The 25,717-nt window shown below is 43.1% G+C and overlaps 1 protein-coding gene across 1 annotated transcript in view; it reads right to left on the bottom strand.

Moving 5' to 3' along the window:
* The window catches only part of LOC115459185 (acyl-CoA-binding domain-containing protein 5-like), a 44,725-nt gene extending 29,273 nt beyond the window's left edge, over nucleotides 1-15,452 (bottom strand). Inside the window, exons 1-3 of the mRNA XM_030189048.1 lie at nucleotides 15,349-15,452; nucleotides 8,849-9,092; nucleotides 2,394-2,593 (exon numbers count right to left, since the gene is read on the bottom strand). Coding sequence (XP_030044908.1) covers nucleotides 2,394-2,593; nucleotides 8,849-9,092; nucleotides 15,349-15,420 — 516 coding nt within the window. The 5' untranslated portion in view covers nucleotides 15,421-15,452. The remainder of the gene's footprint in view (nucleotides 1-2,393; nucleotides 2,594-8,848; nucleotides 9,093-15,348) is intronic.
* Nucleotides 15,453-25,717: the final 10,265 nt, after the last annotated feature.

Below are 25,717 nucleotides of genomic sequence, written 5' to 3'. Positions count from 1 at the left end.
TGGGGTGATGACCATGTAGAGCAGCATTTATCTCCACATTCCTTAGCCCTCTCTTGAAAATGGATGTCCACCTTGATGCATAGGGAAAATCAGGTCACCCAAACTGGTAGGGAGATTCTGTCCCACCAGTTCATCCTTAATGTGGCTCCTCCAGGCCATGCCAAAAGATAGCCACCTGGGACTCCTGATTCCATTGCAGTTCAGAGACCAGGATCTGGAATTGAATGGCATATAGACTCATAGATAGCTCTCCTTGTCATAGGCGTAGGAGCTCAGAAGCTACTGAGGAAAGATGCCCAGGCTCATCAAGTACCTGCCAGATGTGTATGAGGACAGTAGCTATGTTGGACATAACAGGTCATTCTGCTTCCACAGGGGAAGAGGCCCAAGCTAATGCTTGCCTAGTGTCACGCCACTGGGGGTGATCTGGAGTAGTGAGCCCTTGGGCTGCTGCCAGAGACCGGCAACAGCAGGAAAACCACCCAAACTGCGACAACAGCCTTGGCTTAGCCGGACTGGAACCAAAAGTTGGAACAGACTTGGCTTGGCTGGAACCAAAAGCTGGAACAGACTTGGCTGGACTGGACTGGAACCAGATGCTGGAACAGACTTGGCTGGACTGGAACCAAAAGCTGGAACAGACTTGGCTTGGCTGGACTGGATTCAGGACTTTCAAGCAAGGCAGACACAAGCAGGATGCACAAGCAGGCAGGGAACTAAAGCTAAAGACAGTAAGGAACAGAAGCTAAAGGACACACAGGGCAGATACAGCAGTAAGGAAGAAAGGCTTAAAGACACACAGAGCAGCTAGATACAAACAGTAAGGAACTGGAGCTTTAAAACACACAGAGCAGCTAGATACAAACAGTAAGGAACTGAAGCTTTAAGACACACAGAACAAGAACTAGCAGAGCTAGAACTGCAACAAGCACTCACAGACGAAAGCACATCTGAAGACCTCTGTTGCAAAGGCAAAGCCTGAAAGTTCTCAGGTGCTTAATCAAGGCAATTACTGATGTCACAGGTGAGGCTTGGCAGCAGAAACCTCAGGGCAAGTCTGGAGTGCTAGAACATCAGGACCAGAATGGAACCTGGAAGATGTCTGAGAAACAGGGAAAACACAGTCCACAGCAACCACAGGCCCTGGTCACCCGGGGGCAAGGTGAGTGCAGGCATGAAAAACAGTCACAATCGTGACACCTAGAAAGGAGAGAAACAATAAAGGTAATCTTGACTAGAAAGGAGAGAAACAATAAAGGTAATCTTGACTCGATCTCAGAACTTCAGGTTCGTCCCAGCAGCAGGGCTTGGCAAAGCTCCACATCATAAACTGACCAGAGTAAGCAGAAGCTGCATCGCAGGTGGAAGAGCCAAGGTCTTCCCTTTATGCTTCAGCATATCAGCAAAGAAGAAAATAAGACCTAAGGTAAAGTAAACTCTCAAAATTAGAAGGAACTTCTAATGAGACATCTGAGATGGCTGCCATCTTGTTTTGTGTTTTCCTTTTTTTATTTCTTTGTTAAATTCTGTAAACCACTCTGAGCTTGCTTAGAAGGATGGACAATAAGCTGAAGGAAGGAAAACCAAATAATTGCTCCATGGCCCTGCTGAGTCTGCTGTCTGCATGTGAACGTTCAGAAACAAGACTGCAAATCTGCTTCATTTATTCATACTCTAGGATGCTTCCAGAGTCATAACTCTGACAAAGGGTACGAACACATCTATCAATGGTTTCAAATATCAAAACTATGAACAAAACAAAGCAACTCAATACAGCTCAAAGAAGTGTCAGCAATGGGTAAAGTTGGAGACAAAACAGGATTAACGCCTGTATTTAAAACATAAATTGTAGTTACAATGAATGGTTAGCCTGTATTTAATAATGGTTGATAAGTTATAAAACAATACTGGTTAGATTTAACAAGAAGAAGAACTTATGAAGAACTAAATGTTCTATGAAGAACTAGATGTCGTTAAGTTGACCTTATACATAAGAAAGGCGACTGACATCACTGAGGTTCAAGATAAAATATATATTTATTGAATTATTTGAAGTAATTTTGATGGTTAAAAATTGCTCATTCATATATATATATAAAGTTCTCTATCTCTAAATTGAAGAGGATTAAGAATGATCTAAACTGGATTATTATATTATTAATAGCCTGTATTTAAAACATAAATTGTAGTTACAATGAATGGTATAAAGGAAAGGATTAACAGAATCACTAGGGTAGATAAACGAAATAGTTAATACTATTGTCCTGCCACAGATGTCATTTACCATATTTTTAGTCATTTGTTTAAATGTTCAAAATTATTATGTACCCTGCATTAAACTTGCTTGGAAAAACTGTGGAATACAAGATTAAAAAAAAAAAAAAGGCATTTACTTGAGAGGCAGCCAGGGCCTCCAGTGTGTGCAGTCGCTGAAGAACACTCTGCATGTCTTCCTGAAGCCGCACGAGTACAATGGCGATCTGTTCATTCAGGCTATCCTTTGGTCCTCTCTCAGAGCCTCCACGTTCACCATCACCACCACTACCCATCTCTCCACCACGAGAACCCACACCCATAGGCTGCATACGACTCACTAGATTCGGGAAAAAAAAAAAAAAGTGTCAATTTCAGTAGTTACAGTACCCTTCCATTCCTAATGTCACTACTAAGGAGCAAAAGTTGCAACATATTCTAAAAATGTATACTATTTCTCCCTTTTTATCTTTGCACTAATCCAATGACATTGTCTACAGGCCCAATATGAAAAAGTAGAGTTGCTTACCGTGATGAGAGTTCTCCCCAGACAGCATAATCATGCAGCTAGCTGCTCATATATAGTTACTCTGACAGAACACTACTACAGAACATTCTCCATAGATCCTAGCAAGTGCTATGCAGTCCTCTCTGGTTGTTTTTTTGTCTGTTAGTTCTGTTTTTCTGTGAGCTGAGATATAGATACAGTTTCTTAACATTACAAAATAATGGCTGAAGAGGATTATAGCAACATGTTTAATATATTGCCAAGTAAGGTTCCTCTAAAAATGACCATCATTACAACAGACCCAATTTTCCCCAGGATGTCCAAATTATTAGCAAGACCACATTGAAATCACTCCCCACCCCAGCTTTAAGTACCAACAGGCTCTGCTGCAGACCAGAGCACACATACTGCTGGTAAGCACAGCAAGAAGGCCAAAGGTGAAAAATAACATCCAAGCAGTTTGACCTTATGCTCTGTGCACCTGGATGCATCTCAAGCAGCTGATTCAGCTTATGCTGTAGGGCCACTGAAAACAAGTAAAAACAGATCCTGCATACTGCAGCAGATGGATGCATCCCTACTCTTGCACAATTTCCTAGAAGCTTTCCTGCCCACTACTGATCTGAATACTGCCTTACCTTTATTTTTCAACAATTTTTATTGATGACACAACGTACAAAACAACCAGTCAGAACAGTATACAATAGCTTTAACCCCCCATGATGCATATCAGACAAATTACTGCATTAGTCATCAAACCATTTACAGGAATTGGTTGATCTTTGTAACCGTCATTATGAAGCTGGTAGTCCAACCATTTTTGTATCAAAAATTCTCGGAAGGCCGGGTCCCAATAAAATTAGGAGAGAAGTGCCAAACATACGGAGCACCATCGGGACCTTTCAGATCTACCAAACACCAAATGCACGTGTGATCTGAGACACTGTACGCTCCAATTCCAGCTGAAACTACTGAGGAAAACAACTCCGAAGACACGAGCCAATAATCGATCCGAGATTGTGAGCCATGTGCCCTCAATAAATGAGTATAGTCTCTATCCACTGGATTCAAGGTTCTCCAAACGTCCAGTAACTTTAGACTGGAACATAGCAGCGGGATTCCCTTTGATATCGAACCCACCTCCCCTCCAGGGCCTTTAGATCTGTCCGTGGCAGGGTCATGAACCATATTGAAATCCCCTCCCATAACGATGGGTATATCTACAACTCCAGCAACTTTACGTATTATGGATTTCACCCAATTATGGTCATAGACATTAGGCCCGTATACATTACAAAGCAATAATAGTTTTTTTTATTTACCGAAGCCTTCACTAACAAAAATCTGCCCTTGGGGTCTCTCCATGTTTGATGTGTCACCAGGTCCAAGCCTTTCCAGAAGAGAACCAGCAGACCAGCCTTACGACCCAGAGCTGGGGCCTCTTCCACCTGTCCAACCCACCAACACTTAAACTTAGAATGCTCTGATGAAGACAAGTGGGTCTCTTGCAAAAACGCAATATCAGCTTTCTGTTGATTCAAGGCCTGCAGGATCTTCTGCCTCTTAATGGGTGAGGAGACTCCATTCACACTTCATGATACCAGTTTAACCAGCATCACTTATTATAAACCAGCAGAAACACCTTCAGAAATTCAACTATTAACCTTATTCTTGGGCGGCTGTCCCAGCCAGCAACCCCCCGATCAACCCAGAAGAAAAGGGAATCAGTTGACCCGAAATCACTCTCTAGATCAGCACACACCACTTCCCAACACACACTATCAAAAACAAAAATCCCAAAGAAAACCTGCATCCATAACCAACCCCATCATAGCAATCCCTCCCCCTTACAACCCCCCCCCCCACAAAACACTAACCCCCCACTCCCCTTTCCCAAACCCATCTGACCCCATAAATCAAAGAAGTCCAATCAACTCTTGGACAAGCCCCGTGTGAGAACCCCCCCCCCCCACCCCGAATGCCCAAACCCATCCTCCTTTATAGGATAACAATTCGAACCAGCATTTAAATTGAAACCTAAATTTGCCCCTTGGAAAGTATTATAGAACCCTGAAACATCTTGAAAAAAAAAAAAAAGCACCCATACAATGCTCCATCCAATCACAGCAGTCAGTGCTCATATGGTGTGACACAGGAACCTGCATAGCAAAGTATATTTCGTCATCATGTGCAGCAACTGTGTCAGCAATCCGGACATCACTGTGTCCCAACAACACAAGGATTCAATTACATTTTAAACATGTAGAGCAGAATCAAAGCATGAACACCATATATGAGAGAGAGAGAGAAACAAACAAAAAAATCCCACCCCTGCAATGCTCCTTTCAATCACAACTATCAGTACTCACAAGGTGTGGCACAGGCACCAGCACAGCACACTACCATAACAAAGTATATTTCATCATCATGTGCAACAGCTGCGTCAGCAATCCGGGCATCACTGCGTCCCAACAGCCCAGGGGTTCAATTAAACTTCAGACATATAGAACAGAATCAAAGCATGAACTACATATATAATTAAAAAAAAAATTCAACAGCAAACGTCATTGGGCTCTAACCCAGGTATTTATATAATGGGTACCTCCACCTAACAGTAGAGCCCCATATGGCAAGAACATGAACAACGCTCTTTGTGTAGCCATTCCAGATTCTTTGACCTCCGATCTGCACAGCCCTGCACCTATGGTCCAGCTCCAAATAAGCATCAACACTGTATGTCACTCAAAAAGACTTCTTAGGGTCAACTCATATCCAAACCAGTATCCAGCAGCTGCATCCATAATGAAGATGTGTCCATCCACTGACATCCCCACAACTCTCCTCGACCAAGAAGTACTCTAGTTGCACAAATCAGCAAGATTAGGTCACCTAGGTTTAATCCCAAGAACATATAGAATCAGAGAGTGATTTTGTAGTGCAACACTGCAGCTGTAGCTTTCAGGCCTGCCCCTGCGGTCATGTATAGTGCAGACCCCAGCCCAGCACTGAGAGAAGCAATCAGTACCCACCTGCCAAAAAGCCTCTGGAGCCTGGAGTACTGCCTGGCCCCCTGTGAGCCCAGTGGAGCTCTTCTACAGCCCAGACCAGCCCAGGCCAGCCCAGCCAGGTTAAAAAAAAAAAAAAACTAAAACTAAAAAACCCCTTCAACACAGTGTTTGGCTCTGTTGTTTGAATCTAGATAGGAATATTAGAGTTGTTGTTGGAATACAAATTTTTACATGGCCTAAACCGCCCCCCCCCCCCCAAATGCAAAAACCCCCCCACAAAAACAGAACTGTCTTAAATTAAAACCAATAAAATGCTTCGTTTTATTTAAATTTAGATTAGATATAGAACAGTATTTTTTCCCCTTGGCCATGCTGTAAAAAGATCCAACAAAACTAAAATGGAATTTTGTTCTTTATATTTTGTGTTCTAGTACTGTTATTTCTCCTGGGGGAATTCTGTGCAATGTAAAATTTGCACATAGGATGGCGTGTGCCATGGGGGAGGTTTGGAGAAAAAGTTGGATGAGGTGGAAGGAGATGGAGAGCTGATGTAAGGTAGATGGGGTGAGGTTTGAGAAGGCACACAAATCCCATTTATAAGTAATTATGGTTATTTAAGAATAAAATATTTTTCTTTCAATTTAATATTGTTTGGACCTAACTACTTAAATAAGAACTGTTATGCCATGTTATATTTCTTTTGACTTAGGGGTGCCGTGAAAAAATTACTGACACACTAAGGGTGCCTTGAACCGAGAATGTTTGGGAACCACTGCCTTAGTAACTCATTTCATGAAACGTTTAATGAATATAAGACCTCCATTTTGAGCTCTGTCACTAGCATGACCCTTAATATTGTTCTGGTATAATTTATGACAGCTCCTTCTGAACCAGTCAGCAAAACAACATTAGAGAGTATCTTTTGGAAAACCATCTCCCTATCTACCATTACATCAGTTAAGAGAATGAATGAAATTCATATTCTTGTCTATTACTCACAACATGGACAAATTCCTATTTGGGAAGAACAGTGTTTCAAACCTGTCCAAAGTGTCTTCCAAAAGGTAGTCTCAGAACTCTCTCTTTACCAATCCATTGTATTTCCTGCATTCTTTATAAAGCCACACTGCAGAGTTGCAGAAATAGTTCAATAAAGGAACCTTAGCCTTCTATCTACATCATACATCACAGCAACTTCTCATCTGACATAAACAAACCTGGAACCAGTGCAGCCAAACATACCTTTTTCAGGTGGATATTAAATTATAAGAAAAAAAATACCACTAGCACTAGTGCGTATTTAAAAAAAAAATCTATAGATCTTCAAAATCAAATCCATAGATGTAACAATGCATTGCAGTACTATCTACCTTCATATTATAAGACAGATGATCATAGGTTATTCACATTGCTTTTGCCAGCGGGTCAATATGTGTCAGACTCGCGAGTCCTTGTGCTGAGTAGAACCCTGATGTGCCCTGAAGAGGAGGCGACCCCAGGTCCGGACTTGGCGGTCGGGCAACCCTGAGACTTCACCTGCAATGACCGCCGCTCCCCAGAGGTTGAGCCCCTAGGTACAGGCAGCCGGCAGGACTTATGGGAGCAGGGGCCAGGAAAAACAGGAGCCGAGAGGAGGAGATGGTAAGGATCAGGAGCGAGGTAGAAACCCAGAGGGCAAGAGGCACGCGGCAGGCACAAAGAGAGGTCAAGGAAGACACTGGGTCAGTAGGCAGGCAGCAGGCACATAGAGTAGTCAAGGCAGACGCTGGGTCAGTAGGCAGGCAGCAGGCACAGAGAGTAGTCAAAGTCCACGCAGGGTCAACAGGCCGAGTTCAGAGACAAGGGTAAATAGGAAAGACCACAGAACAGAGCTTAAAACCACCTACTGGAGTAGAAGCCGAAGCAACAGGGAGAAATGAGGATCAGCTGAAATAGTGCTGGCGTCTAACGTCATCAACAGCCAGCTGAGAGAGGGAGAGCTGCCATAGGGCAGGGAGAAGGAGGAAAGAATAACAGGCTGCCCAATAGGAGCAGAGCAGCAGGAGGGAGAAACAGGAAAGGGAGCAGCCAAAAGGATAGGAGCAGCAAGAGAGGAGGAGCCAAAGAGGTGGGCCACGGGGACACCCAATGCCAGCAGGGCAGGAGGCGGGACGGAGCATTCGGGACCGCAACAAGTGCTCCATGGAAACAAAGGGGAAAGAAGACGGCGCGGAAGTGCAGGGAGGAAGGGAAAGTGAACGCGCCACCCAAGGAACCCCGATGCGCAGTGCCAGTTTTGGTGGCGGGAACATCGTGCTGCCCGTGGAGATGCCACAGGTCACAGTAGGGAACGTGACAATATGTACCAGAGAGTGACCGAAACTGAAAGGGCAGCTAAAGTTTGCTGCTTGGTTTCAGCTGAAACCATAACCAAAGTGCCCCCCTCCCGTGCCTGCATAAGTTGGGTCCCCTGGAGTCACCCTTCCTCCCTCCCATCAGCGAGTAGGTCCCCCCTCCTTGACCACAAACTCTGCCCTCCCACCATCAGTGGACCCTCCCTGAGCCTTCCTTAGAAGCCCTGGTGGTCTAGTGGCCTCTTCGGGGCAAGAGCGATCCCCAGTCACTCCTGCCATGCTGGCTCCATGAGAGGTCATGGCAGTCAATTTGAGACTTGAACCAACATACCACAGGAGTGCTCTCAAAATGGCTGCCGTGACCTCATGCAGCAGCCATTTTGACTGAGGATTGCACCTACTTCAGAGGCCATTACACCACCAGGGCTTCTAAGGTAGGCCTGGGGAGGGTGCAGCTTGTGATCAGGGAGGGCACAGAGAGTGGTCAAACTGTCTTCACAATGGGGGAGGAGGCAAAACCAAAGCATGGCCAAATTAGAATTTTGGGCTCATTTTAGCACTGAAGCTTGCTTGCTTGTGGGTTCTCCTTATCCACTGAAGGATTTACATAAGAATAATATTTACCTCAAATTTCCATTGCCAGAACTTGGGCCACATCATTCACAAAAATGAAGGTAGTAAGATATCCCATTTTAGCCTATGCTGCCCAAACAGGTATTTATTAAGAAATGGCAAGGGATACCTACCTCGTCCTCTTCGGGGTCCAGAGAATTCCATTCTCTCACCACTCATTTTTTCTTTCTGAGGTCCTCTGCCACTTGTTTTGCCATCTTCTCCTCCAGCTTTGATCACCCCCTTCCCTTCAACAATATTTATCGTATCCCCAGTATTTTCAGTAAAAATGACATCCAAAAGTCCACTATGATCTTCTGATAAGAAATGTGAAGAATGCTGTACAGGTCTCTGGCTTAATATGAAGATTTCTGAAGACTAAAATAAGAAACATTTAGTTAATCTAAAGAATATGAATATGAGATACATTTTTCTAAGTTATCTTGTGCCCACTGACCAAGAACTACCAATCAAAGGAAATATCTTTCTATTACAAATGCAAAAAGTCTTGCATCCCCTTTGTGTTCACCGATATAAAATCAAAGTAAAGCCATCAGCTTGTTACCTTGCTAGTAAAGACTGCCCCTCAACTAAGTGAAGAAAGCATGTGGAGCATGGCTCATGGAATTCTTTCCAACCCTTGTCTGTCAGAGAGCAGAGTAGGGAGAGGCAGGTTGAAAGGAAAAATTGGACAAGCATGATAGCAAGACCTCACAACATGTGATTCCCTAGCTACTGTCTATCTTCAAGAGAAAAAAAAAAGGGGGGGAATATAACTAATGGAACTGCAACAGGCAACATATTTTTTCTGTGGCAGCAATTATGAGTACCGTATTTTTCGGACTATAAGACGCACCGGACCATAAGACGCACCTAGGTTTTAGAGGAGGGAAATAGGAAATTTTTTTTTTCCTTTTTCCCTCCTATAAAACCTAGCTGCTCCGGTGCGTCTTGTCCGAATCCCTCCCTCCGAGTTCGGGATCGCCCTCCCCCCGGCCCTGTCACCACTTCTCCCTACTCACGTCACGCGATCTTCCCTGGTGGTCTAGTGACGTCGGGGCAGGAAAGAGCCCCCCTCTTTCCTGCCCAGCGCGCTGCTCTCCATCGTCCTTGTATGCAGCCTGACGGTCTCGGCGAGATTCAAAATGGCCGCCGAGACTTCAATTCTCGGCGGCCATTTTGAATCTTGCCGAGACCGTCAGGCTGCATACAGGAGGATGGAGAGCAGTGCGCTGGGCAGGAAAGAGGGGGCTCTTTCCTGCCCCGACGTCACTAGACCACCTGGGAAGATTGCGTGATGTGAGTAGGAAGAAGTGGTGACAGGGCCGGGGGAGGGCGATCCCGAACTCGGAGGGCGGGCGGCCAAATCTACCTTTGGACTATAAGACGCACCCCCCATTTTCCTCCCAAATTTTGGGGGAAAAAAGTGTGTCTTATAGTCCGAAAAATACGGTATATATTATTGTATCAAATAAAAAAGGATCTAGGACATTTCCAGCACACCAAATAACAAACCTCTTCCATTAAAAAAAAAAATACAACGTTATGGCCTTGTTGAATCTCTTCTGAAAGCCAGGACACCAGACACGCTATGGTGGTTATTTTAAAAGCTCTATTCTTATTTTGGACGTTTGAAAACTGGTATTTAGACATACATATTGCATGGATGTCCAAATTCTAATTTTACAAAGGCAGGATATGGATGTCTAACACTGTAGTACATTCATATGGCAAGGGGGCATCATCTGGACAAGTTTTGAGTGGGACTAAAGAGGTCCTAAAATACGGATATTCAACTCCGATCCCAGAAGGCTAAGGAATGTCCAAGTCTAAAAAGATGGACGTTGGCACATCCAGATTACAGAAAGTTGCTCTGATTGAGCAGCTGTCCACTGGAAGGATTAATGCATGACACCTCTCTAATCCCCTGGTGGTTGTTGTTCCCCTCCTTCTCCTTTCAATGTGAAATTGGCAAGGGATACCAGGGTCTATGAGAGCTTCACATATTATGGACAATCTTAAGAGCTGAATGCAAGTCTGAGAAGCTGCCAAATGATTAGTGCGGTAGACTGAGAACCAAGGAACAACCAAGGTTTATATCCTACCTCCACGCCTTTAACAAAAAATAATCATTATCCCTCCGGGGTGAGAAAAATACTTACTGTACCTGAATATACACCAGTAATCCTGAAGGCTATTGAAGTGGTGTACATTCAGGTACAGGAGGTATTTCTGTTCCTAGAGGGTTCAATTTTTAAAAAATTATTATTAAAAACTGAAAATTACAAAGACAGGACAGCAGAAGTCAAAATCCAAGAACAGTCTAAAAGATAACAGCAAGTCTTATATCAACGAGATTGGAAAACTAAATATGTTCAGTTTCCATTATTAACTCTATCCCTTCCCCTTAACCCACTCTAATCCCTCCCTCTATCAAGAGTATCCCAATAATGGGTCCGATTTTTGCGATGTCCTTAAGCCAGAACCATACCCGACAAACAAATACAAGAGACCTTCTGAGCTAATAATTGAGAATCCAGCTGCGTGCCCCATGTGACGCACTATTCCAAATTGGCTCCCTTTTTTAAAAACTTAGTATTGTATTGTAACATTTATAACTCGCGCTTTCCCACCTGTAGCAGGCTCAATGCGGCTTACATAAAAAACAAATTTACAAGATAGCACAAAATGGATAAAACATTTGAATATAATATATAAAGAGGTGGACTAAGAAAGGATAAGGGAGGAAGGTGGTACAGGTCGGGAGCAGAAGAGGGTGTAAGTTGGGTAAAGTATTGTGAAAAAGAAAGAATATATGATAATGGTTCGGAGAGGGATGAATTCAAAAGGAAAAAACAAAACAACATATTAAGTTCTGCTAAGTAATCAGATCCAGGTATCGCAGATGGATTTCTAATTTAAGTCAAGTCATACGAGTAGGCTTGCTTGAAAAGGTGAGTTTTAAGTAGTTTCCAGAAGGGTAGATGATTATTGACTATACGAATCGATCGTGGTACGGTATTCCAGAGCTTGCTGCCTATAACGGAGAAATTGGATGCATAGTATGTTTTGTATTTGATTCCTTTACAGTTGGGAAGGTGTAAGTTAAGATAAGTTCGAGAAGATCTAGAACAATTCCTGATAGGAAGGCCAATCAGATTGTACATGTAGGTACAGCAGCCAGCATCTTGCCAACACGCTCTATGCCTTTTAAGAACCATCATCGAACAAACCACACTCAAACACTGTGTCATAGTCAGTGGGATGTTACTCCACCATTGGAGTATACATTTCTGGGCCAGAAAACACAAATAGTAAAGTAATTGCTTTTCTGGTGCAGCAGTAGAACATCGACTAGCCGAATAATCATGAAACTGGAAAAAACAAAAACAAAAAAAACCTGATGACTAAGGGGGTCTTTACTAAAGATTAGCTCGCTTTATCTGCAGAAGGGTCCATAGGAATAAAATGGGCCCTGCTGCAGATAACTTGAGCTAATCTTTTTAAGCATCATCTGAGTCACATTAAGGAGGTACAGATCAGCCACATCAGGCGTAAGAAAACCCCCCAGATACTTGAAAAACCGATCTGCCCATCACAGGGAAAACGTCCCAGGCCAGGAAAGCTTGCCATCTGGTGAGGTAGCCAGAGCCTCCGATTTGTCTAGATTTAATAGAAAACCCGCAAAATCAATGAATTCTCCGAAAGCCTCCAAAAGTGCACCCAGCGGAATTCCGCAGATCAGTAAGCAGAACTAATAGGTTATCAGTGAATGCTGCCACCTTGAAGCACTCCCTGCCAACAACGACCCCGTCAGTTTCATTAAAATGAGCGTGCACGGCGCTGAAAAACAGGACAGGGCCCCAGTAATGTAAGACCAGCGCGGGACAGACGCTTTAGCTGGTGGGGGTTGGGTACTTGTGGCAGCAGCGGGGAGGCAGCGGTGGTACCTTCCAGCGGCGGCTGGGGGGGGGTGGCAGAGGTGGCGGAGGGAAGGCAGCAGCAGGGAGGCAGGCAGGCCAAAATGTGCCCCCCCCCCCTTGGGCTCTTTTCTAAAATAAATCAAGTCTAATTGATGGCCCTTCCCATGTGAACTCGAGAAGGTTGGGTAAGACTGTCCTAATGAATCTAAAAATCACAACAGATCTTTTACCTTAGGATCAACATTTTCTAGCTGCAAATTTATATCTCCTAACAAACAGTCTGAATTTATAACAGGCTCCTTTTAGAAAGCCACACTAGTGATTCTGGTGTGGCAAATGCGACAAAGCCCATTCAATTCCTATGGACTTCATTGCATTTGCCGTGTGGAAATTGCTAGAGCAGCTTTGTAAAAGTAGCCCGATGTATAATGTTATAAAATCGTACGGATAATAAAAAAAACAAACAAAGAGACCCCCAAAACAAACAGATAGTGCAGCTTTGTAAAAGGAGACCAATATATAATGCTATAAAATCGTAAAATGTTTTCTCAGTCTCAAGCCACTTTCCAGGAGGATAAAATAAAAAACAGATCTCGTGCAGGAATTGCTAGTGCAGCTTTGTAAGAGAAGCCCCATATATAGTGCTATACTCAATGTCAAGCCACTTTCCTGGAGGAGAATAAAATAAAAAAAGATCTTATTCATTAAGGAAGGATCAGAATTCTCACAAGCCATTATTTCTAATGAAGGCTGAATCCTTAAAAGTCATTGCAATGCCTCCCCCATGTTTATCATCTCTTGGCAAATAAAGAATTTTATAGCCTGGGGGGATGGGGTGGGCATATTTCTCTTAAAATTGGATCATTCTTCAAATAACCAAGTCTCTGTTAAAAAAAACAAAATACCGGGCACATGAAGCAAATGTTTACAAGCAGATCAAGAATCTGGTGGGTTAGTAACCCTGTAAGCCCCTCATACTATATAACAGGTTGCCTAATGTAAGTGCCTTCTGCACATTTTAATTTATAGAATACTGCTGTCCATGTACACTTACCCAAGTAAATGGCAGCAACATACCTAAATGTGATTCTACATTTATGCACTCAACCTGCAAGGAGAGTGGCATGGGCAGGACATAGGTGGGGCTGTCATTCATGTGGGATACTTACAGAATACTGTAAGTTTTATGTATAAACATCACATCTATGCACTAAAATTAACTTAAGTAAGTTAGGACTAAACCCGCACATATATGCTGATGATGTTACAATTTATATACCCTTCAGAAATGATTTGAACAAGATCACTAAAGAAATCAACCACTGTCTAAATACGATGTACTTTTGGGCAACATCTTTCCAACTAAAGCTAAATCCTGACAAAACGCACTGTCTCATACTTTCATCTCAACACAACAAGTACAGACCTTCAACCTTAATCACCCCCAGCCTTAACCTTCCCATCTTAGAAAGCCTCAAAATATTGGGAGTCACTCTTGACCGCAACCTTTCGCTCGAAAGTCAAATAAACTCCACCACAAAGAAAATGTTCTTCTCGCTATGGAAGCTAAAACTAATAAAAACTTTCTTCCGGAGAGAGGTATTTCGTCACCTAATACAGTCCATCGTTTTATGCCACTTGGATTATTGTAACGGAGTTTATGCTGGATGTAAAGAACAACTAATTAAGAAACTACAGACGGTCCAAAACACAGCGGCCAGATTAATTTATGGAAAATCCAAATTTGAAAGTGCCAAACAGCTCCGAAAGAAATTACATTGGCTTCCTGTCAAGGAACGAATCATCTTTAAAATCTGCTCCCTAGTTCACAAAATTCTATATGATGAAGTCCCTAGCTACATGCTTAATCTAATCACCCTACCACCCAGGAATGCATTGAGACTATCCCGTTCGTATCTAAACCTTCATTACCCAAACTGCACCGGACTTAAGTACAAATCCACGTATGCCTCATCTTTCTCCTTCATCAGCTCGCAACTATGGAACTCTTTACCAAAAACTATGGAAACCATCCACAACCATCTAAATTTCAGGAAATCACTTAAGACCCTGTTATTTGGAAAAGCTTATCCCAAGGACTCTACTTGATACACATCAACCTAGTGACAATCTTGGACGCACCCACCCTTCCCTCCTCTTTCTTGGTTTCCCTGCTCCTTCCATCTCTTCCCCATCCTCCCCAATAGTACTTGTGTATGTTTTCTGTTGTATTAGCTTAATTTTGCTGCATTGCCATCTGCCTATGCGGTGCGCTGTAAGCCACATTGAGCCTGACGCTGTTGGGAAAATGTGGGGTACAAATGAGATAATAAATAAATAAATGTAAGCCTTAGACCCATCATAAATGTTAGTGCCTACATTTAGGTATGCTCATGCTGGGTTAAGTTAGCCTTCTATAAGGATACTTCTGTAAGTGTCCTTATAGAACAGGCTCACTACCTGTGTTCTTATGGCACCTAAATGGTAGCACTGTTCTAGAACTGACTCATTTTACCTGAGTAAGTAAAAAGTGATTTACAGATTTGAAGTGGGATTTTAAAGTGTCTTGAGTGGATTCATTAATCATGATTCAAGATTTATAAACAGAATTATCCTTGTATTAAAGGAAAGAATAAAGCCAGATGGTGTGCCTTCTGTGTTCTCTTCCCCTTATATTATACAAGGAAAATATTTACAAATCATTTTGTTACCTCCTCTTGTCCAAACTGCTCCATAGAATCACAATAAACTTCACTGTCTGAATCGCTCGTCAGGTGCTGCATCCCTGAATGCTCTTCAAGATGGTTTTCCTCTACATCTGCACACAAAAAGACTACATCTAAATGCAAATAGATTATTTCAGTCTATTTCTAGATAAACTGAAGGCAGGGATGTCAAAACCTAGGGCTTGGCCCTATAGTGTGAACAATGTTATTAACCCTCAGTCAGTGGACTCGTACTTAAGAGCTAGGTGACTTGGGTGTGGTTCACATAAAATCTGTGTGTATATAATATTGATTATAAGATAATATACACAGCTGTTTTGTTTAGGTTATACCAGCCTCATTGATAATGTTATTCTGAGTCAAAACACTCAAGCACTAAAATAATATTTTGAGTTGTATGCTCCACTTTCAAGAACTTTGTTCACAGATCAAGGAATCACACTTAAAATATGGAATTAAGGAAACAGCAGTTAAGGACGTCAACATTTCAGAAAAAGCATAATAATTTGAGGGTGCCATCAATCAAAAATCAAATGTTTGGTAGTATATGCACCCCTTTTTTCTTTTTTACAGTTAGAAATTTTTCTGCATCACAAGGCAGAATTTGTTAGATCCCTAACAAATCTGTATGCACATTTGGAAAAAGACACATAGGGCCAGATGCATCAACCAAACGTAAAAAAAAATCTAAAACGTAAAAGTCCCTAACGAATTTGAAAAAAACGAAGAATGCACCAAAAAAACAAGTCGCATGTGTTCGGTGCGGTATTGTAAAGTACAATGCATTAAACTGGTGTAATCCCCGTCGGTAATCGGCCCCTAAAGCATGCGCAGAGCAGTCAAGCGTTATGCTGGCTGCTCTGCGCATGCCACAAACGTCAAAACAACAACCAGAATCAGGAAATCAGCCTAGGCAGAAGTGCAGCACAGCACCAACAAACCAGGGACCTTAGATGCAATGCAAAGGCAAAGCAGAAATGTTCCAAGATGGTTGATAAGCCCAGAAGCAGTTGGAACTCAGCTGCTGCAATCACCAGGCAGCTACGGGTGCTGTGCAGGCTCAAACAGCACAAGCAAACCTGGCAGCCTGGAAGATCCGGGCTGGGCTGAAATCTGGAACGGGTGACGGTCCACAGCAGCCACCGGTTCTGGCCACCAGAGGGCGAGGTGAGCACAGACGTAACAGTATCTCCCCCTCAAGGCCCCCCCGACTTCCATGGGGAATTCAGGTCTCCACGGGTAGCAATGGTGAAATCTACGGAGGAGTCGCAAAACATGACCAGGGGTAGCTTGGCTGGAGCTTGAACAAGGCTCACAGCTGGAACCTGGACTGGCATCAGGACTGGACTTTGCCTCTTGGCTGGAGCTGGAACTCGGCTAGGACTCCGCATCTCGGCTGGAGCTGGAACTCGGACGCTGCTTCTCGGCTGGAGCAGAAACTCAGCTTGGATTCAGCATCTCGGCTGGAACTGGAACTCCTCATGGACTCAGCAACTAGGCTGGAACAGGAACTCAGCGTGCACTCAGCAGCTTGGCTGGAACTGGAACTCATCGTGGATTCAGCATCCTCTGGCCTGGAGTTCAAAACAGACTCAGGCACCAGGCAGGAACTCAGAGCAGGCTCAGGCACAACTTGGCTGGAACTCGGTGCAGACTCAAGAACATCTTGGCTGGAACTCAGGACAGGCTCAGAAGCTTGACTGGAACTCAGAGCAGACTCCGGCGCTTGGCAGGATCTCAGAACAGACTCAGGCTCATCTGGGCTGAAACTCAAAACAGGCTCTGGGCAGGGACTCAGAGCAGGCTCAAGCACTTGGCTGGAATTCAGTGCAGACTCTGAAACATCTTGGCTGGAACTTAGGGCAGGATCAATCTCATCTTGGCTGGAACTCAAACTCTGAGCGGACTCAGCATCTCGAATGGCACTGGAACTCTGCACAGGAGCTAAACCGTACCTGGACCTCAGAAAGCTCAATGAAATCTGCAGACGAGCCTGGAACTCAGGACTACTACAACGCCTCCTTTCAGCCTTCAGGAGTATCCCGCAGGGCCGGATCCGATAAGAGGTTGTAGCGGTACTGGAAGAGCAGGGTAGAAGAATCAATAGCAGAGACTGGGTTTACAGAGGACCCAAGCCCCCAGACATGCTCTCTCTCCGCTGCAGCTTCCAGGGTATTCATTAAGGCTGGATCAAAGAGAAGTTGTTCCCGGTAGTCACGAAGCATGATAAAACTATTAAGATCAGAAACTGGGTCAAGATCAAAATCCAAACTAGGAGTGGCACCCGGGCTGAGACCCGGATTGCCAACAGAGGAAAAAATCATGGCCAGGAAGCCCTGCTGGAAGGATGATTTCGCCGAGCTCATGGCCTTTGCATTCTGTCACGTTTACAAAGCTGGAACCTAGGTTAGTGAGCCCTTGGGCCACTGCTGAGGGGCAGCAGCGGCAGGCAAACCACCCCACACCAGAAGCAAGGCAGAACAAACATACCAGCAAATCCAGGCAAGGTCTCTTAGGCGGGCAGCAAGAATAGTCCAGTAACAATCCGGGTCTAGGCAGGCAACAGGCAGAAGAAAAGTCCAGTAGACAAGCAGAGCCAAAGCCAGAATCAGGAAATCAGACTTAGTGCAGCACAGCACCAACAAACCAGGGACCTTAGATGCAATGCAAAGGCAAAGCAGAAATGTTCCAAGATGGCTGATAAGCCCAGAAGCAGTTGGAACTCACTGCTGCAATCACCAGGCAGCTACGGGTACTGTGCAGGCTCAAACAGCACAAGCAAACCTGGCAGCCTGGAAGATCCGGACCGGACTGAGCTGAAATCTGGAACGGGTGACGGTCCACAGCAGCCACCGGTTCTGGCCACCAGAGGGTGAGGTGAGCACAGATGTAACAGCTGCAAAGGTTAGAACTTTAAATCAGACATGGACGTTGTTTAAAAGTACCATTTTGGAATCCCAGACCAGATGTATTCCATGTGTTAATAAAGGTGGAAAGAAGAGCAAACGACAGCTAGCATGGTTAAAGGGGGAATTGAAAGAAGCTATTAGAGCCAAAAGAACATCTTTGAGAATTTGGAAGTACATAAGTAGTGCCATACTGGAACAGGCCAAAGGTCCATCAAGCCCAGCATTGGGAGCCAGGTAGCTCCCCTGGTAGCCCTTACCTGGCTACCTTTAGAAGGGAGGTGCTCGGGGATAAACATAACCAACAATATCAGCTATACAACATAGAAAATGTTATTGTATGGCAGAAAGAATATCATAGATAACACAAATGTAAGATACTTACAGTACAGGAGAAAAATCTGGCAAAGGCAATAAAATAGTATTGTTAGCTGAGGGAAAGTCCTTTCTCAGATACTGGCTACAAAGCACTGCTCAGGGAGTGTGTCAGGTACCTTCCCAAAGTTGTCTTGTGCAGTTCATACTTAGTTATCTTAGAATAGTGTAAACGCATGCTTCTGTGCTTCCCACTGCAATTCTGTTCAAAAGCATAGAAAGGATGTGGTTTTGCTACATCAGCAGAAAACTAATCGGGCTGCAGAACCATAAGGATGTATCTATCATGCCCTGGTACACATTGTCTGTATAGCAGATGGTGGTATGTGTGTCACTACAAATCCTCATGGGAGCTGGGTGAGGCCAGCTGCAATGAGTTATATGTACTGACTTGCTTAGGCTATCAGATTGTGTACGTACAAGGTCATGAATAGTTCAGGGTCCTTGCACAGTATTGCTATCGGTATCCTGTTTCCAACAGTGGCCAATCCAGGTCACAAATACCTGGCAAGTTCCCAAAAAAGTACAAAACATTTTATTCTGCTTATCCCAGAAAGGGAGGAGGCAGGGGAGGTCTATGATTATACTTGTCGTAATAGCGGGCATGCCATCATTGGCGGTAAATAGAGAAAGAGAAATGAGGACCCCCCCACGACTATGAGACCTTCCCATTAGTAAGTACTGATACACAAGAAGATGTCCACTAATCTAAGTATTATCCCAGAAATAAGCAGTGGATTTTCCCCAAGTTCATTTTAATAAATGGTCTATGGACTTTTCCTTTAGGAAGCCGTCCAAACCTTTTTTTTTTAAACCCTGCTAAGCTATCCACCTTTATCACATTCTCTGGCAATGAATTCCAGAGTTTAATTATTTTATTTTAGTTACATTTGTACCCCGCGCTTTCCCACTCATGACAGGCTCAATGCGGCTTACATATACAGGTACTTATTTGTACCTGGGGCAATGGAGGGTTAAGTGACTTGCCCAGAGTCACAAGGAGCTGCCTGTGCCTGAAGTGGGAATCGAACTCAGTTCCTCAGTTCCCCAGTTCCATTGAGTGAAGAACCATTTTCTCTGATTCGTTTTAAATTTGCTTCTTTGTAGCTTCATTGCATGCCCCCTAGTCCTAGTATTTTTGGAAACAGTAAACAGACACTTCACGTCTATTCGTTCCACTCCACTCATTATTTTATAGACCTCTATCATATCTCCTCTCAGCCGTCTTTTCTCCAAGCTGAAGAGCCCTAGCCACTTAAGCCTTTTCTCATAGGGGGGAGTCCCATCTCCTTTATCATTTTCATTGCCCTTCTCTGCACCTTATCTAATTCTACTATATCTTTTTTGAGATGCGGTGACCAGAATTGAACACAGTATTCGAGGTGCGGTTGAACCATGGAGCGATACAAATGCATTATAACGTCCTCATTTTTGTTTTCCATTCCTTCCCTAATAATACCTAACATTCTATTTGCTTTCTTAGCCGCAGCAGCACACTGAGCAGAAGGTTTCAACGTATCATCAACGATGACACCTAGATCCCTTTCTTGGTCCGTGACTCCTAATGTTGAACCTTGCATTACATAGCTATAATTCAGGTTCCTCTTTCCCACATGCATTGCTTTGCACTTGCTCACTTTAAACGTCATCTGCCATTTAGATGCCCAGTCTCGTAAGGTCCTCCTGCAATTTTTCACAATCTTCTCGCGATTTAACAACTTTGAATAGCTTTGTGTCATCAGCAAATTTAAATACCTCACTAGTTACTCCCATCTCTAGGTCATTTATAAATATGTTAAAAAGCATGGATTTAGCCAGGGGAAGTCTTGCCTCCATCAATTTACATTTGTTTGAAGGGCAGAATAAATATTTGGATAAAGGCGTGACAGTTTGTTGTGTATCTGGAGTTTCAGAAGGCTTTTGATAAAGGACCTCATGAACAGCTGCTGAGGAAACTTTAAAAAGTCTTGGGATAGGAGACAATCTTATTGTAGATTAAGATCTGGTTAAAACATGTTTATCTGGTCTTTGTATGACTTGTTGGTTATATATTTACTAACTCTTTTCTCTATATCTTATGATGCCATTGACAAATATCTCCAACAAAATTCTTTTGTATGATTCTGATGGTTATTATTTACCTCTTTATTTTAGGCTCTTATTGAGAATTGTTCTTGATATTTGTTCTATGGTGTTATTGCATTGTCATTGCTATTGTACTGTTTCCTTTTGACATAACTGTTTTTGTCTTATTATGCTTGCTTATTGTAAAACTTCTACATATCGACAACATTTTTTTGCTAAAAAAAGATAGAAAACAGGGTTAAGGTTAAATGGTCAGTATTCTCAGTGGAGAAGAGTAAATAGTGGGGTTCCCCAAGGATCTGTGCTGGGACCATGTATTTTAAATCTAGTTATAAATAATTTGGAAACAGGAATAACGAAAAAAGAGATCAAATTTGCTGACAATAGTTATTCAAAGTTGTTAAATCACAAGAGAATTGTGAAAAATTGCAAGAGGACCTTACAAAACTGGACTGCCAAATGTCAGGTTACATTTAATGTGGTGCATGTAGAGAAGAAAAACCCAAATTATAGCTACATGATGCAAGGTTCTACATTAGGAGTCACCACCCATGAAAAGGATTTAGGCGTCATTGCTGCCTTGAAACCCTCTGCTCAGTGTGTGCAGTGGCTGCCAAAAAAGTAAATAGAATGATAGGAATTATTAGGAAAGGCATGAAGAAGAAAACTGTGTATGTTAGTGCCTTTGTGTTGCTGTATGTATGCAACCACACCTTTAATACTGTGTGCAATTCTGGTCTCCGCATCTCAAAAAAGAAATAGTGAAATTAGAAAATGTACAGGGAAGGGTGATGAATGGTAAAGTGGATTGGACAACTTCCCTATGAGGAAAGGCTAAAGCAGCTAGGGCTCTTCCGCTTGGAGAAGAGATGGCTGAGGGGGAGATATGATAGAGGTCTATAAAATCCTTAGTGGAATGAGTAGACTTGAATCTTGTCTACTCTCTCAAAAACTACAAGGACTAGGTGGCATATAAACAATTTAGTAAATTTAAAACAAGTTGGAGAAAATATTTCTTCACTCAACATGTAATTAAGCTCTGGAATTCATTGCCAGGGAATGTCTTAAAAGCAGTTAGCTTAGCAAGGTTTGAAAAAGATTTGACCAAGTTCCTATAAGAAAATGCCATAAATCATCACAAACTTGGGATAATCCACTGATTATTCATAGGATAAGCAGCATAAAATCTTTTATTCTGTTGAGTTCTGGCCAGGTACTTGTGACCTGGATTGACCACTTTTGGAAATAGCATACTTAGCTTGATGGGCCTTTGGTCTGTCTCAGTATGGCGATGCTTATATATTTATGTACTTATATTTAGTGCTCAGGGGTCAAATGTTGATGGTTGAGAACACAGAGGCTTTTTTTTATTCTGCCTTCTTTTACATTGATAATTTAATTGTAGAATTTTTATTAAATGGTGCCAATGTCTTTATTCAGCCGTACTAAATGCAGTTTGAACTAATTCACATATTTCCCAGTACTTCAATGAGAGTAAGTTTGATTAGAGTTTCCTTCTTTTTATTTCCTGTTGCAGTAGAGTCTCTTCTGATTAGTTTGAATTCATTCCCAAGATCAATTAATAACAGTTCCACTCTACATTTAAGATTTGTATTGGTATCTATGGGAATAAATTCCTCACTGATTAAAGTCTTCAGATTATTAGAGTTTGATCTGGTTTCAGAGTGAATTGGTCTAAAACTAAACTGTATCTACTGCCTTGGGCACTAGGAGTGGCCTAGTGGTTAGGGTGGTGGACCTTGGTCCTGAGGAACTGAGTTCGATTCCCACTTCAGGCAGTTCCTTCCAAAATTGGGCTTGCCATTGCTTCGTTCACATTAGCTGCTGGCTCTGCTCTGCTGGAGGAACCAGCATGCTGCTCATCCGACTGTCCTTCAGCACCAAGAGAAACGGAATCCACAGCTTTCTCCTCATACTGTTGGCACGTTTCCACAACTGCAGTAGCTGACCTTCTGTGATCCATATTTTAGGTAAGGAGGACTTGGCTACTTTAATTTTCCAGGTTTTATCCACTTAAGATTTTGGTGGATAATTCCAGTTCTGGTTCCTAGAACTCCCTTGTGTTTGGCATGAAAAGGCCTTCCAAAGTGTGTTCTATCCTTTAGCTGATATCAGTTTTGCAGATTGGGAGGTTCCAGATGCCAGTTTTTGTATTTAGCAATATATGGTTAGGATTTAGAAAAATTGGTTAAGTGTTTGAGTCTGGGACTTTTGCTTGGAGTGCATGGCTGCTGGATGTGAGTGGTGCTCTATTGTCCCAATGGCTTTTTAGAGGTTGAAGAGAGAATATAGCATCACCCTTAGATCCTTACAAAATGTTGGAGATGGTTAAAGCTAAGCCCTCAAAATTATAAAAACTTTAATGCAGCTGGCGATTAGTGCCTGGATTCTCCTTTGGTGGGACCGAGTAAGGACAGTGAGATGGTGTTGGAGTGTGAGGCTGGGGTGTCTGTGGTGCTCGGAGAAATTCAGGATGTCCAAGAAGAAATCTTACAAATGGTGCTTACCAATTTCAACAAATGTTTTGGTTCACTGGTGGCTCAGGTTTCTAAGGTGGAGCAGAGAGTAGGAGTTTTAGAAGACTGGATGTAAATGGAGAGCTCAGCTATACAGACTTTATAGTCACAGGTACAGACTTTAAAGGATTGGGTTGAAGAACAAGAAAACGTTCTAATCTGAGAATATATGGGATGTCAGAGGGGCCCGAAGGGACCAATGCCCGAAAGTATGTTAAAAGCATGCTTTCCTGCGCAGCTGGCCTGTGCGGTAAAGCGTTGGTACAGAGAGCTCCACAACAGGCCAAATGATGCAGCTCAGCCATGTGTTCTTATTCTAAATGTGCTCTGGTATGAAGAAGTGGAATATATTTTGCGAATTGCTAGAAGGAAAGTAATGATGGATTATAATGGTCTCAATTCAAGTATTTGACTCGAGACAGTAATGAAAAGAAAAAAATGTTGAAATGGAAAACAGCGCTTCAAAATCTGGGATGCCATGCTGGAATATGGTACCCTGCCAATCTGTCATGGAGAATGGGGTAAGTGTTTTGTTTTTTCACCACACCCTAGTTGGCTGTGGTACGTGACAAGTCTTCAGAGAGGGAAGTGGGCTCAACAGCAATTGCAGAAAGCTGAGCAGGGAACAGGAGTGGCAGTTAAAGCTCAGAAGCAACTGGGCACAGTCAAACCACAGTGACACCTAGGAGACACAGAGGGAGCAAGAGGACTTCTGTCTACCTCATTCAGTGGCAGGGGAATTGTCTGAACAGAATTTGGTGGTTTGGGTTTATTCCTGGAATGACACAGACCCCTAAAGGTGCTACCTCCAAAGATGGAACAGAAGTGCAAGCTATTTAAGGACACTGAACTATGGATTGAGCAAGAGGACTGGTAAACTCTGGATAATAGGAATAGGTGAAGAGTGGAATGGTTAAATTGGGATGATGAAAGGGAACTGGCAGTGGGAAAGATAGGAATTCTATAGCCACGAGCTGGTGCAAGTGGAAGGGACAAATGCAGTGGGCAGAAGGACAAAACTGAGAACAGGTGTTTGGAGAGGACTGGTTGGTTTATTTGTGCATTGGAGGTAAAGGGTGTACAATAATGTGAGGGGAGTGTTATGAATTAATTGTAAAAGAAGGAAGGTAAACTAGGACAGACATGACAGTAAAATGAATGAAGGAAGCCGGGAGACTTGGAAGATGTCATCTACAGTAGTAGATATGATGGGGGAGGGGAAAGAGGGAGGTGTATGGGAGCGGTGGAGGAAGAGGTGGTTAGAAGGAGCAAGGGGGAGTGAGTGAGGACTATCAAATTGGTAAGATAAACCTGAATGAATGTGGGAGGGTTTAATAGCTTATTAATAGCTCATGAGGAAATATCTCAGAGACAATAAGGCTTTCATCACCTCACTGCAGGAAACTAAACTGACAGATTGAGTATAACAAGTTGCAGGGTGGATGGTTTACATGGTGATATTTTCAGCACACTCTTCTATTAAAAAAAAAAAAAGTAAAGGAGGGGTGTGTCTATCGTATATAAAAACTTGCAACATTTGAAGTATGATGAAGGGAGATACACAGATGGGAGAGTAGTATGGGTAACAGGGAATATTGATCAGTTTGAATATGTATGCACCTAATGGAGCAAAAAGGGGTTTTTTTTTTGGCAAGTGGATAGTGGCTTTTATCCAAGTAGCACTGTGGGATTGGATTTAAACTGCATTTTTGAGTAGAAGAGCCATTCCAGAGTGATGGGGAAAGTATGGGAAAAGGAAGGGTAAAGAGCTGAGGAAGGGTTTAATCTGATGGATGACGTCTGAGAAACCCAAGGGTTTGGGATTTCATTTGTCTCATCTGCACACAGAACACATTCCTGGATAGATTACTTATTCGTAGGAAAACGTTCAGAAAGACAGGTTATTCAGAACAGGGATCCACCTCATCAGTGTATCAGACTATGCTCTGAAATTCCTCATGTTGGATATGAGAGGAGGAGCCTAGGAGACTAAGGGGCTCATTTTCAAAGCACTTAGATTTACAAAGTTCCATAGGTTACAATGTAATTTTGGCCTAAGGGGCCCTTTTATCACCCAGTAGAAGGGTCTCCGCCAGGTTTCAGTTCAGCAAATTGGCCCTACTGCCGGGCTTTAGGCCTACCATTCAGTGTCTACTGCTGGAAAATATTTTCTGGTTTTTTTTTTTAGTGCCGTTGAGCATGCCCAATTACTGCCAGAACCTTCACCGCCTCCTAAATAGGAGGTGGTAAGGGCTTAAGGAGTAAATGGGTATGGGGTAATTTTTTTTAATTACTGCACAGCCATTTACTGCTCCTCCCTCCCCCCAAAAAAAGACCCCTTTTACCCACAGCAGCCAAAGGTGGCCTTAGGATGCCGTGATCCCACGTCCTGACGCTTCTGCAGGCCATCTTTTACTGCCGTTTGGTAAAAGGGCTCCTAAGTGCTTTGAA

This window comes from Microcaecilia unicolor, unplaced genomic scaffold (assembly GCF_901765095.1).
Source record: "Microcaecilia unicolor unplaced genomic scaffold, aMicUni1.1, whole genome shotgun sequence".
NCBI lineage: Eukaryota > Metazoa > Chordata > Amphibia > Gymnophiona > Siphonopidae > Microcaecilia > Microcaecilia unicolor.
This window is presented reverse-complemented; position numbering and strand designations above follow the sequence as displayed.